The sequence below is a fragment of the Neolamprologus multifasciatus genome, chromosome 1 (assembly GCF_963576455.1).
Source record: "Neolamprologus multifasciatus chromosome 1, fNeoMul1.2, whole genome shotgun sequence".
NCBI lineage: Eukaryota > Metazoa > Chordata > Actinopteri > Cichliformes > Cichlidae > Neolamprologus > Neolamprologus multifasciatus.
Window position 1 is genome coordinate 36,715,377 of NC_140439.1, and position 14,566 is coordinate 36,729,942.

Genomic DNA, 14,566 nt, shown 5'->3' on the forward strand with positions numbered 1-14,566 from the left:
GTCGACAAGCGCCTTTGTTACTGGGACCAGTCATTTTAAGAAAGGCCCCCATTAGAACCCATGAGAAATGCAAGAAATGCATTATTGCTCAGTCTGCAATATCTTTCCCAGAACAAACACCAACTGCAAATAACAAACTAAAAATAAACCTGAAAAATCAGTTTAGAACAGCTACTATGTTGCAAAGAGTGAACTACCACTGGCACAATGTAGCAGTCTTTGCAAACTTCAAAAGCAAATGTCCTCGATCTTGGTTCCACTTGCTTCTTACTCGTGACTTCAGTGGAAATTTCAAATTCAGGATCTGACACAGACTGATTCATGTGCTACACAGTTCTTAAGTTCATAGAAATTTCTGTTCAATTAGAACCAAGTATTTGAGTTGATGTTTGTAATTTTTATACAATGTTGTAATTTGTGTTTCAACAATTTTTTGATTAATGTTTTGTTTCCGTTACAATATTATACTTTAATGTATAATACTGTAACAGAAACAAAACAGGAAACAAAACATCAATCAAAAAATTGCTCTCTTTTTTTATTCGGGCTACTTAAATTTATTTTGGGCTACCAAAAACTGAGGAGTCCCTGCCCGAAGGGCTACCAGGGATTTTGAAATTTTGCGAGCCCTGCAAAGTAAGGTTTTCCAGCTGTAAACGACGCCCCGCAGGTCATGTGGCTTTGCCCCGTGAGTTTGAAATGTCTTGATGGCACACGGGGAGATTTTAATGTGGTGGCTACCTGGTGTGTACAATAAAGATACAAACAGGCAAAACTTAAAGTTTACAGGAGAAAGATCACATTTTATAGTTTGTTATAGTCATTAACACTCCTGGTGTTGCAGGGAAAGCACTGGATCACTGAGCAGGAAAAAAAGGACGGCATCCTTAAAAATGAAAGCAAAAAAAGATGAAAAGATGCAAAGAAGGAAAAAGAAAAGCAGGCAGACAGAAAGACCAGAGGTGATAAAAACAACGTAAGAGCTAAATAAAAGAAAGTATGAGAGGAAGCAAAGGACAGACAGAAAGAGACGTACATCCAGCATTCCTTCAATAAAGCTGTCTAGATGTCAGATGTTGTGTGCGCTGCGTGACATTTACGGCGTCGCGAGCATACCCCGACTCTGCGTTTCATGTGTCTTACACAACGCTGGGCCAGACCGAAGCTCGCCTCGCCTCTGGTAATCCAAATAGCTGGCGAGCCGCATCTGACATCAAAATAAAGAGTCTGGGGGAGTGGGGGTGAGGGGCGGCAAAAGAGTGAGAGACAGTGACGCGCAGATAAGAAGTGGGACTATTGATCTGTCTGCAGAGGCTGAGAGCTTTCACCGAGTCGCAGGAGTCGGCAGAGGGGACGGCGCATGCTGACACACACACACACACACACACACACACACACACACACAGTGAGTCACATTAAATGAAAGCCACCCACATGTCCGTTGGCCAGGTCGAGCAGGTCCCGCAGTCTGCAGCCGCGCCTGTGCCTCCGCTCGTAGCAGATGCTGTTTTCCAACACCACATAGTCGGCTCCAATAGCCTTCAGGATATCGTATACTTCCTCTGGGGAGCGGCGAGCGTACACTTGATACACCTGTTCACACACACACACACACACACACACACACACACATATAAGTATTTCCTGAAAGGAAACCAATATTAACTTGATATTGCTGGGAGGGGAAAACCTCTCCCCTGGAACTCAATTACCGGACACATTTGTTTTCTGAATTACACTTTATGAAACTTGCTTTATTCCAATTAGGAAACGTTTACTTTGAAAAACAAAAAAAATAGAATGAAAACAATTATGACTCAAACAAAACCCGCAGGGGAACAAGAACTAACGCTGAAAACATAAATCCCAGCTTCCAGGAAAACTCTCGTGGTTCATCTTTTATTTGTAGCAGGCAAAAGATTTAAATGGACAAATTATGCAGCCCATAAATACTGCAAGAACTGGCTAAGAGCGGATTTATTGTAAGGCTAAAACACAGTGAAACAGCAACTTTTAGAAAGGTTCAAATAAGCTGTAAAAAAAAAAGCATCAATCCAACTGAATCTCACCTGTGACTGAAATCACACTAATTTAACCACTAAGTGCTGTTTTAGTATTTAGTTTATCATCTTAACGGTGAATATCAAATATTCTCACTACATTGTGCTTTCAGTGATTAACCACAATGACACAAGCATGAGCATCTTCCTTTGCAAACGAGCCTAAATCTGTCGGCGATGATGCAAAAATGACGAGCGTCCACTGGCGCCATTTGGAGAGCCCTTCTGTGGCTGGTGATGAAATATGGTGGAAAATCACAATGGAAATAAAGTGACAGCTAAATATTAGATATTAAAAATAGTCAAGAACTGACAGAATCTGATACTAAGTGAGGGATGACTTGAAAAGTACTACAGCGTAGTATCATTGTCACAGTTTATCCTCTCGAGATGATCTCATGAAAAGCTCCAAATCAATATTTAACTGATCCAGCTCTCAGTGTATGAAAAAAATATATATAAACTGCTGTAAATAACCAGCTTAGAACAATTCACTGAACCACACTGTGTCACTGAGATGGAGTAAAGCACTGCACGGCCTGGCGGACAAAGTCCTGGCAGCATTATTGTAAAACCCCAGCAGGTTTTCCAGGCAGAGTGTCAGCAAGCATTTTATATTTGAGCATTTGATAAACAAAAATGGGTAAATAAGAAGTAAATAAAGAAGTCAACTAACAAAACCGAATCTAAATCGCTGTTGATTTTTTCTTTCTTTCTTCCTCCGTCTGAACCACAAACGAATTCAAGGCTCCGAGTCTTTCACGTAGCTGTAGCCTGCAAACACCTGCAACCTACCAAGCTAACGCAGTCTGGACAGTTCAGACGGGGAGGGGGTCGATATCAAACCAATGTCTTGCCAGAGGGCAGTGTTAACAGAAGAAAACGTTAATGGTTTCTCTTGAACTCACAGATTGGTGCTGAGTGAAAGTCCACTGATGCCAACCCTACAAGCTCTATTTGATCAGCTATGGATACATGACGCCAAGTCACCAGACACTCAGGAAATAATCAGGGCTGTAGCTGAATATAATAGACCGATACTGTTCTTATCTCCAATTTTTAAAGAAAAGATGCCTCTTCGTTTTTTTGTCGTTTTCCCCTGTGGTGTCAAAAATGGCGTCGACCATTTTGCTTGACTAAGTGGAGTCGTGGCAACTTTTTACGTTGACTGCACGAGAGCTTTTCTGTGGATCAAGATGTATGTAAGAAAGTAGTGAGGATGGAACCCTTATTATCAACAACTGCAGTCCTAAAACCTCTTAGTGGGTGCCAAAAGATTCTTGAAGTAAGTCGCAGAATTTTATCAGAAGTGTAAAATAAATTAAAGAAGCAATAAACTTTCATTTATTGGTCTTTGAATGCATTTTAATGTTTGAAATGGCTTTGTTCTCCTGATTGAGCCCACCTCCATGTGTGTGAAAATAACTTAACCGCTGAGTATTGTCCGGGGCTGCCCTCATGATTTAAAGTGCACTGACATGAAGTCAGTTATGAATTGCTGCACATAAAGTGAACTGAATTGTGCACTATTATCTGTTGAGAATACAATTGGTGCCAGAAGGCGAACACGATGCAAAGACCACAGAACTGATTATGACTGAAAAGCAGCTCATGTGTGAGCAAAAACGAACCTATTATAACAACACGACAAAAGGATATAATCGACTACAGCAGTGTGGATTTCTCTGAAGAAAAAAAGACGTGTTTGACTTGATGGTTTAGCAAAAGGGTTCTAATAAAATCAAGTTTTTCTAATTGAGGTTTAATTTACTTAGATGTAATACAATTTTCCAATCAGATGGTCATAAAAGAGGAAAATAAACCGATTTATGTCAAATGATGAAATTTCAATTCAGTTTTATGGCTATAGCACCAGTTCACAGCGGCTTTCTCTGAGTGCTGTAAATCTTTAAGACCCCAGAATATTAGAAAAGAGAACCCCAACAGTAAGATGATCCCTTAGCAGTAAGCATTTGTGGGGAGGAAGTTGAGGAGAGGGTCGACAAATATACAGGATATCAACACATGGGGATGACAAAGTTCTCAAAGCATCATGGGAAGTTCCCGAGCAGCTTGAGGAAACACTTTTAAAGCACCAACACCTTTAACCCCCCACCAATGGCAGCAGTTCCCAGGAAAATGTCAGACAGGAATTTACTAGTAAGAGTAACTTCAAAGACAAATATAAAAAAAAGTTTACAAAAGTAAAGGAAACCCCAAAGTGTGTATGAAAAGCAGTAAGTACACATGGAAATCCCATCAGTATATCTGTGAAACATGGAGGTCATGTCATGGTTGGTGATGTGTTGCTGGTTGTGGCACTGGCTCGCTCTTTATTGATGATGTATTGCATGAATTCAGAAGTAATCTGTAAACAAACCGCACATATAGAAAGCCGCTTCTGTTCTTATTGACCGCTTAAAGTGCTTTACTACGGTGGCCCTGAGAGGCCAAACGGACTGCAACTTCAGAAAACACTTGCAAAAAGAAAAATGCTGCAAAAAGAAAAAACACCTGCAAAAAGAAAAACGCTGCAAAAAGAAAAAACACTTGCAAGAAGAAAAAAAAAACTGGCAAAAAGAAAAACACTTGCAAAAAGAAAAACGCTGCAAAAAGAAAAACGCTGCAAAAAGAAAAACGCTGCAAAAAGAAAAACACTTGCAAAAAGAAAAACGCTGCAAAAAGAAAAACGCTGCAAAAAGAAAAACGCTGCAAAAAGAAAAACGCTGCAAAAAGAAAAAATGCTGTTTTCTGAAGTTGCAGTCCGTTTGGCCTCTCAGGGCCACCGTACTTTACTCTCCAAACTACATCCATCACAGAGTTTAGCATGTTGCCCGTGGTTACTTGAACATGCAGGCTGAGGATGCTGGAGATCAAACCACTGACCTTCTCATTAGTGGACTACCTACCATTGTGTGCTGTAAAGAAAGAAAACTATGGCTATATAAAAGGACTCCCTCAAATCTCATTAGCTCGTTCTTTATCCTGCAAAAACACAATGACCCCAAATGCACTGCCTGTGGTTCAGCTTTCACTGGTGTCAAAAACCGGAGAGTGGGTGAATGGCCATGTCAGGCATCAGATTTAAAAACCACTGAGCATTTTACCAGCTGAATGTGTGCGTAGTTATAACAGCAACCACATAATAGATTTTATTGCTTTTTATTTCCACTGACATGTCCGGGAAAAAGAGACTTTAGGAAACTTGCTTTTCCTAAAATGTGTGAGAACTAAGTCAAAATACCAGTATCGCCCCATCAGCTCAGATTTGTTAAAGAATACACTCTGTACAGTTTTTTTCGTACAAAAAAGGTGATTCCCAAAAATTCCCAATTAGAGGACAAAAGAAGACGTGGCAGACCTAAAAGACTATCTACAACAGACGAGCAGTATCTGAGGAGAGAGACACCACAGTGAGTGTCTACAGGTTCTGGATTTTAGTCAGTGACGTTGGGCATCTTGTCAAACTTATGAATACAGAGAAGGACCATCAGATCGCTGAAACTGAAAGCAAGCATGCAAGGCAAAAGCTTCATTTTCAGCTGCCAATTCAGCGAAAGCATATCCGGACAGAAAACACACAGATAAACATCATCAGTCATGGACTGACCTCCTCAACATCACCGAAGCACTGTGGGATCCTCTTGACCGAGAGCGGGAAAAAGGGCAGAAACATCCAAAGAAAAGCTCTGGGTGTCTATGTTTGTGTTTCTGAAGAGTACTTAAAGGAATTACAAGAGAGCTCGCCTAAGAGTTTGTCTGTCTTAAAGGGAAAGGTGGTCGTTAGTATTGCATAAACTCTGTTTTGCTTTATATACTGTTTCCAGTATTTTGCCATGTTACGATAAATCACCATAAATCTCTTTATCCCATTTTTCTAGTAAAATACAAAGACTTGAGGGGTGGCTCAAGACTTTTGCACAATACTATAGGTATGCAAATTAACATAGAATGGACTAGAGCGGGTGATGGGAATACCTATACTTGTTGTCCATTAATGAATAATGTTGCAGTGACATTTATCTTTAGTGTTTTAAAATACATTTATGCAGTTTTCTTCCATAATAACAAAGAAAACAGAGCCACGTTTGCACAGCTGTCTTCATGAGGACATTCACGTCTAACACCTTACCTAAACCTAACCAAACTCTAATCCTAAAACGGAGTCTTAACCCTAAAACAGCCTTTTGATAAGGACCAAAATGTCTTCACTCTTCCAAAATATTCTCACTCCAGTGCTCTAAAACTCAGCCTGGTCCTCATAAAGATAGCTGGACACAGATAAAGCCCAGTAGGCCTGAACCAGTGTCGTGGTCCATTAATGAGCTCCATACTAGGCTCGAGCCTCGCCAGCGGCTCAGCATGGCTGACTTCCCGCTGGGAGGCAAATCACAGGCTCAGCTACCCGAGAAATGACCCACACATTACTTTCCGCTCATTGCAAAGAAGACACACCGCATGCAGAAGCAGAAAAAAGTAATAATAAAGGTAATTCACCATTGTGTTTGGTCATTAGCTACATGTGGTTTGCAGCATGTTTGGGAAAAAGTGATATCTGTCATGTTTTCTATTTCACTGTCTGAATTCATTCAATATGGGAGTGACAACCAGTTATTTAAGTGCATTGGCAGGGCGTGTAATAACAGGCCAAAGGGAAAAATATACTAATGAAAACACAATACAATGAGAATTCATGAATAATACACAGAAGTAAAGTGAAAAGCTGCCTTTGCTGCTTTAAACCTGATTTCAGCAGGAAAAAAACATTCATGGAAAAAGGGAAAAAGAAAACAATGCCTCCGCAGCATTCCTCACATACATTACAATACTAATATGCACTCAGTACATGCGCCACCATTCATCTCTCCTTTACTGGAACACAGCACTTTTAGGCTCCGTTTTTCCTACGTTACCATTCATCCCACTGTAATGGATGCACAATGTACTCAGTGCATCTTCTGATCCCATATTCATTCAGACAATCACTGCAGGTCAATGGCCCCCATCTACAGACAATTCCCTGGTCTCTCACGCAAGACATTAGCACAGAGCTGAGTGAGATGGATGGGTGGGGATGTTGTACAAAACAGATTTCACTGTGTAGAGGAGGGCGGGAAAAACGCAACCACAAGATCTGGAAATAGCCTGAAAATTCTGACACTGACTGCTGCACCAAAATAATGTATAAAGGTTAAATATTACTTCAATAAAATTGAATCAAAACAAGGGAAATGCATTAAATGGTGTGCAGCTACACTCGCACTCAGTTACTGTGGCTTCAGTCTAACTGTGGACTCAGACTGTGGCTGGTAACACAAAAATATCTCAGTTCACTTCATTTCCAGTTTCACTGTTCAATTTTTGGATTTTTAAAGAACATAATTCAAAATGCAAATTACCAAAACGTAAAAATATATAGCATAGCATCTTTATTTATAATGCACTTTACAATGTTGGCCAAAGTGCTACAAACACAAAGTAAAGAGAAAACAGCTTAAATTACATTAGAATATCTTAAAATTAAATATAATTAATAACAAGCACATTAAGAGGCAGTCCTGACGTGATTTAAAAGCAGATAAGGACGGTTGCACACAATGAGGTTTTCAATATTTTTTCTAGTGTTTGAAAATAACTTTAAATGGTGTATTAATGCCATTTGCATTTGCAAATGCTAGAAAAAAAAGAGGGGGGGGCTGGAGGGGTGATGGGTTTTAGGGGGTTTTCATTATAGAATTAAATTGTTTCACTTCGCACGTTTACTTTGTTGATTAAATTAGAGAAGCAGCAAAGAAAAAAAGGAATCCACACTGACTGGGGTTAGTTGAGCATTTGTGCACTGAGAACTACAAAGCAATAGATGCATCTGCACAGCAGCCCTTCCTGACTGATGTGTAGGCAGTCCAGCATCTGGAGTGTGAGCAGGTTGGTTCTACCCAGCAACTAGGGTTGTTTGATATAACCATATATATCGGATGACGATATAAAAACGTCTATCGTTTCATTTTTACGCTATCGTTTGTTTTGTGGTGTCGCAAAATAAGCTGTTTATGGCAATGTTTTTTCATGGTTTTGATGGTCACTGTAGCGGCTATGTTAATTTCTTAAAGTTCTCTCTTTCTCTTATATTTAATATAACCACACTACAGACGGACAAGCGCCTGTTTTTATGCGTTGTGGTTAGCAACAACAACGGTAACAGCATCGCGTGTCCGCTTGTTTATGTTCCACATAAACCTTTCACAATAAAGCTCAAGATCCTGTTGAGACTTTTCAAAATAAACCGAACCACGTGAAAGAGCAGATTATTTACGGATGAGAAGTAAAAAAGAGCCGCCAGGTGCTAAAAAATAAACCTTAGACTCAAACGTTAGAACAGGCTTTTCCCCGCAGCACGCCGTGTAATAAATACTCACAAAGAAAACGGCGGCCGTTACAACTTATGTCTAAAAATGTATCGTTTCATGCATCGGTTAAAACACTCGACTCCAGCTACATGATGCGCAGCTGGAAACACTTCCCGCAAGTCGAGCTGCCTGAGATTCACAGAATTTACAGAAAATGTTACATTTTTGTGATTTATATCGTTATCGGACGATAGAATTCTTATATCGGGATATGAGATTTTGGTCATATCGCACAGCCCTACCTGCAACACAAAGCTATTATGTTCCATGACAGAAACAAACAACTGTTCTTCTAATTGTACATATAATTTGAGTTTCAGCTGCTCGTTTTTTTCCCCTTACCTACCCACGGTGTGCTGGAGAGAAGATGGAGAAAAGACGGCAGATCACGGTCACATTTCTGCATTTTCTAACTTTACAAGTCTTTACCTTGGACCATTTCCAGATGAATTAAATCACACAGATAAATATCTTTTAAAGGTCCTACTGGCAGCGAACAAAAAAGCCATGACTAAGCGTTGGCTCTAGACGCATCGCCACACAATACCTTGGTTATTACAAGTGTTAACAATCTACACACTGGGGAAGAGCTGACATATGCATAAGACTTCAAAACAAAAGTGGGAGAGAAAAGGTGGGAGAAATCGCACCGTTATTTATCCTCTGAAACAGACTTTCAGAGGCGTGTGAGGTGGAAGAAGTGGGTTTTTTCTTTTTCCCGACCATTCTGTTTAATTGTGAAAATGAATAAAAACAAAGACTCCAGGTAGAATCTTTACAACATAAAACATTTTGAGAAAACTGCCGTTGTGAACTGATGAATATCCACTGAAGTGAACTGAATTCGCTTTAAAATATATCACTGGCTCGTATTATAGCCTGTGCAGAGGTAAAGCTCAGATCTCACACCTCTTTCAAAACACAAATATTACAGCTATGCTTATTCTTAAAGCGAATCCAAGCAGCTAATTGGCATTCAAATCCACCTGACTCGGTGTTATGAAGCTGACACTGTAATTACCATCAATTTACTTCAGATTTTCCATTTATTGTGTTTGCGTTATCTTGCAGCCCCTCTGGCAGTTTCGTTTTATTGCAGCCTACAGTACCTGTCTGGTCCGCTCCCGCAGGTCTTTATCTTCATAATGGGGGTGGTTGGTGAGAACTCTGCCTGTGCACAGCTTGATACCCGCCAGGAGCTGCATGCTTCCAGCAAACACTGCCTGTTTGGGTGTCTTTGTGCTGTGGACAAACACAGAAACGAGACCGACAAATCAGTCACCTTTCTAAACATTTTCATAGTATATTGCATGACTAGGTTGATATAATACAGTATATGTTTAGAACTTAAAGCAACAGAGATGTGGAAAAAGTTTTTAGGCTATCCACACAAACATCGAGTCATCAGAAAAGTTTGATTGAATTTTACTTTATTTTATCGTCTGCTGTTATTCACTGCACATGTTTTTACCTTTTGAGCTGCTGCAATAATTGGAACATACTACTGATGGCATTTAAAAGTTTCTTTCAGAGACGGATGAATTAAATTATAAAAGGATGTGCAGTTACAGTGCTACAGAAAACTCTACATCGCCAAGGACGAGCTTTGCAAAGCTGTGATGTGTTAACGTGTTAATACAACTTAGTTTGTTGTGTGCGTGCATGAAAATGTATGTGTGTGTTCAAATCTTTTGCTGTGCTCCTGCAAACTGTGGTCAGGTACATCCCGGTTGCATTAATAATTCTCCAGATAAACATCAAATTGACTGCAGTGCTATTGTGGCAGACAGATCAACACCTCTGTGCATGTATTACTCAGAAAGACATTTAAAAGTTTCAGTGCAGAGATGGAAGGACCAGGGAATGATACCCACTGCAGTGGAACTTCACCAATTAGGCTTTTATGGTAAACTAGGCAGACGGCAGCCATAAGAAGTAAGACAAACCTCTTATTATCTGTGGTAAGTGGTTAGCACTGTCACCTCACAGCAAGAGAGTCCTAAATATGAGCTCGAGATGTTCCAAGAGACAAATTTACTGCTCGTTTACATAAGGAAAAGTAGACGAATTAAATAGTCTAAAAAGTATGAAGCTCCCAAATTGAACAGATAATTATCATCTGCATTATCTGTGCAAATTTCATATGTGCATTTCAAAGCTGAAAATCATATTCTTTGACAAATCTCACCGAAATATGTGGCCGTTTGAGCCATTTATGAACACAAACACAGTAGCTGTGTCCCAAAACGTCGGCTGCATCCTCCGGAGGCCGCATTTGAAGGCCGATTACGTCACAGCCAGGCGACGAAGGCTGTCCCAATTCATTGACTCCTTCAAATGCGGCCGACAAATGCGTCCTTCATTTCCCCGAATTTGAAGGATGGGTCGGGTGTGTCCTTCGTGACCCACCATATCCCAGAATTCATAGCGCGTCCCAGCCAAATTTCAGCTGACAACAATGGCGGCCGCTACTAAGTTTTAAAATTACTCTTATTAATCTTTCTGGGCCACAAAATAAACTTTTAACATATTTTAAGGCGAGAAAGTAGCTGTGTAAATTACAAATATCTGCTTGGTTTATCAAGACATCGTATATTTGCAAAAGTGTGCCGACGTTTTCGGAGACGTCTGTTACCCACCAGCTCGATAGCAAGCCGCGGGGTTCAATGGTCACTCCAGCCGGTGAGAGCAGCGGACCCCCGCTCTTTCGCTACTCAGGTTAAACATGTTATAAGTCACTCAGATAACTTAAAAATGTAATTGTTTGCCTTTTTTGGGCATTTTATTTGTTCTGGAGTAAATCGGTTTGGCTGAGATCAAAGTTATTAGATTATTAGATTAAATAAAACTTTATTAATCCATCCAATGGGTTCCTCCGGGATTTTTACACAGCTGAATAAATGTTAAACAGAAAACTGATTAAACAGAAGTGTGAGACGGTCGAGAATTTACGCCAGTGTCCTGTTATATTTTAGATAGCAAGGAGCAGACGGCCGAGTTTATTAAACTCCAGCGAGACAGCGGTGACGCTAATCTGAAGGCTAGACCGTCCCATTTCACAGCCTCGCACTTCCGGCCTTCTCGGTCTTTGAAGGACCCGGCCCACGTAGACCGCGAAGGCCGGGTCCTCCGAAGGATGCAGCCGACGTTTTGGGACACAGCTAATGTCAGTTGTGGCTAAAGTTAGCAGTGCTAGCAGTGCCTCATTTCCCTGCAGGTTAAAGCCTGCACACCTGGGCAGCCTGTGGTTGCTCACCGCTGTGGTCGAGTGGTTATATGCGACCCAACAGTTAACAGCACTCACGCATTAGTTGAGTCCCAAGTTCCAACATTTTAATAGTCTAGTTTACTAGTTGTGCAAATCCTTAAACCCAAAAGCACTTTTCTTTGAGCAGTTGCTTGTGAAGGTTTTTTTCATGAACTGAATCTAATAAAATTTAATGTATGGTGGCATCAGAGCTGAAATAAGAATGAAAACGGTCCTTGAAGAAAATCTGAAGAGGCCTGCAGACCTGAAGCTTCAATGGAAAAGAAGCATCTAAAAAGTCTGGAGTTACCTTTGGAGATCAGAGATGTCAGTTTCTGACTTAACTGATCAGCAGAAAACTCGTCATTAATGTTTAGTAAGCGCAGATTGAAGGTTACTTTTTTTGTTCTTTCAATTAAATGTCCAAGACTAAAGAACAATATTTGTAACTTTAACTTTTCCTGAAATGAATTCACCAAAGACAAATGAAGAATGCTGTGCGCACTGCAAGCTCTCTGTACAGTATATACTGTATGCATGTAGCACCGTGATGACCGGCTGGCTGTTTCTCATGTGGATGTGCACATATGCATGAGTCTCGTAGGAGGAGCAGAGTGGAGAGTATTCAAACATGTTCCAAGGTGGACGTGTGGGTTGATGCTTTGACCTCCTGACCTTCAGCAGGAACGCGTCGTTGTCCTTTCTGTCCATTTTGCTTCTTTGCTGCCTTTAAGCCAACATTTTCTTTCCTTCCATGCTGATTACATTTAATTTGATGTTTATATTCTTTTATGTAAATGGCAGAAAGGAACAGCCAGGAACCCTTTGATATTATAAAAATGAAATAATGATGTTCTTGGCTGAAAGAGACTCTCTACTGTGGCCAAGCACAGATGCTGCCTTGCTGTGTATGGGTCGTGAGCTTAAATGTGTATTTGAGCGTATTGAGCTACTTTTCTACAGTTTTACATTCACCAGTTGTTAAAAGTAGTTCTTTCAGAAATTCGTATAGTGATGGAGCTAAAGACCACGAAACCAAAAAGGTCCGAGTAAGGAATGGGCAGGCGCACCTCAGGAGAGCAGTTCTATTAATGTTATTAATCATATCTGTGGTTTTGCTGCTGTCATGAAAAAGGAGAGGAGAAAAAAAAACTACAATAATACACCAAGAAAAGTCTCGACCTTGTCTGGAAAAACATATCTGAACCAATTCACCTGCTCATGCTTTTATGACTTTGGTATAAAGATTTGTGAGAACTGTCAAAGGCTCTTTAAGAGTCATGCCAGCATTTGCCTTCAGAACAGATTAACTTATCACCCGCAGTCACAAAGGACTGAAAGCACTCTTTGACCTCTTTGCGAACAATTCAACTTCAACATAAAGCTCAGCCACACAGCCGCAACCCACTTTTGTCTGACCGGATCAGCTTTTTGTTATGCCGAGCATTCGTTCTTTTTACAGTTTTCCAGAAGAGAAGAGAAAATGTAAAGACATAAACCTGAACAATAATTTTTAAACATCCCTAAATTACAAACGTCTGATGACATGATTTTGATTAGACTCCAGATTTTTTAAAGACCGTAGGCTCAAACATCGACACTGCATGAAGATTTTAGGAGGTGATGACGGCCTGTTTTATGACACCGACTGTGCATTAGGGCTGCCATGATTAGTCGACTAGTCACGATTACGTCGACTATCAAAATCGTCGACGACTGATTTAATAGTCGACGCGTCGTTTGAAGCTTTGTAAGATCACAAAAGACGCAGGAATAAGTAGTAGGATTTAAGAGTGTAATAACGGAGTGAAACAGAAGATGGCAGCACTGCATGTACAAGGATGCCAGCTGCCGTTAAACCCCGAAGAAGAAGAAGAAGCTCTGTCCCAGAATTCATAGCGCAGCCCAGCTCCGTTTCCAACAATGGCAGCAGCTAGTTAGTTTCAATATTACTCTTATTATTCTTTCTGGGTCACAAAATAAACGTTTAACATATTTTCAGGCGAGAATGTAGCTGTGTAAACCTCAAATATCTGCTCAGTTTATCAAGACACCACATATTTTCAAAAGCGCTCCGACGTTTTCGGAGACGTCTGTTAGCCACTAGCTCGATAGCTAGCCGGGGGCTAGGCTCGCTAGAGCCGTGAGAACACCGGCAAATCGTTTTCAAACCCACCGCCGCCTTTCGCTACTCAGGTTAAACATGATATATAAGTCACTTAGATAACTTCAAAATGTTATTGTTTGGCTTTTTTTAGTATTTTATTTGTTCCTGAGTAAATCGGTTTGGCTGAGATTAAAGTTATAGTTTTAACACAGCTGAATAAACGTCAAGCAGACAGCTGATTATCAGAAGTGTGAGATGCTCGAGAATTTACTCCGGTGTCCCGTTATATTTTAGATAGCAAGGAGTTTATTAAACTTCACCGAAACAAACTATCATCTTGTCTTTATTTTTAGTTAGCACATACCTTAAACACTTAAAGCTGTAAGCTAATGATAGTTATATAAGAGCAGATGCATGCTGGTGCAATAAGCTGTACGTTTTACTAGTCGACTAATCGCAAAAATAATCGGTGACTAGTCGACTATCAAAATAATCGTTTGTGGCAGCCCGACTGTGCATCACTGCATTATTGGTGGAAATTCATGGCGTTTGGTAACTTCGCACTTTTTTCCAGCACAGCTTTGAACCTCAGCAGTGGTCTCAGCATTGAGCAGAACTGAAAGCGCCTCTGTGGGCGTGCACGGTCTGAGCAGCTGCTTTTCTGATGATTACTTTGCTAACTTCCAAAACACTCCTAAATTTTTTCTTGCCTTTTATATAAATCTTATGTTCCACCTGCAGAGAG

The 14,566-nt window shown here is 40.4% G+C and overlaps 1 protein-coding gene across 8 annotated transcripts in view; it reads right to left on the bottom strand.

Annotated features, from left to right (window-relative positions):
• dpy19l3 (dpy-19 like C-mannosyltransferase 3) overlaps positions 1–14,566 on the bottom strand; it is an 82,733-nt gene that overhangs the window by 9,367 nt on the left and 58,800 nt on the right. For all 8 annotated transcript variants that reach the window (XR_014877926.1, XM_085184729.1, XM_085184603.1 and 5 more), the window contains 2 exons: positions 9,577–9,709; positions 1,435–1,593 (listed from right to left, as the gene is read on the bottom strand). Coding sequence is in view for 7 of the 8 variants with exons in the window: in XM_085184729.1 (XP_085040855.1) it covers positions 1,435–1,593; positions 9,577–9,709 (292 nt within the window). In the remaining variant the exon portion in view is untranslated. The remainder of the gene's footprint in view (positions 1–1,434; positions 1,594–9,576; positions 9,710–14,566) is intronic.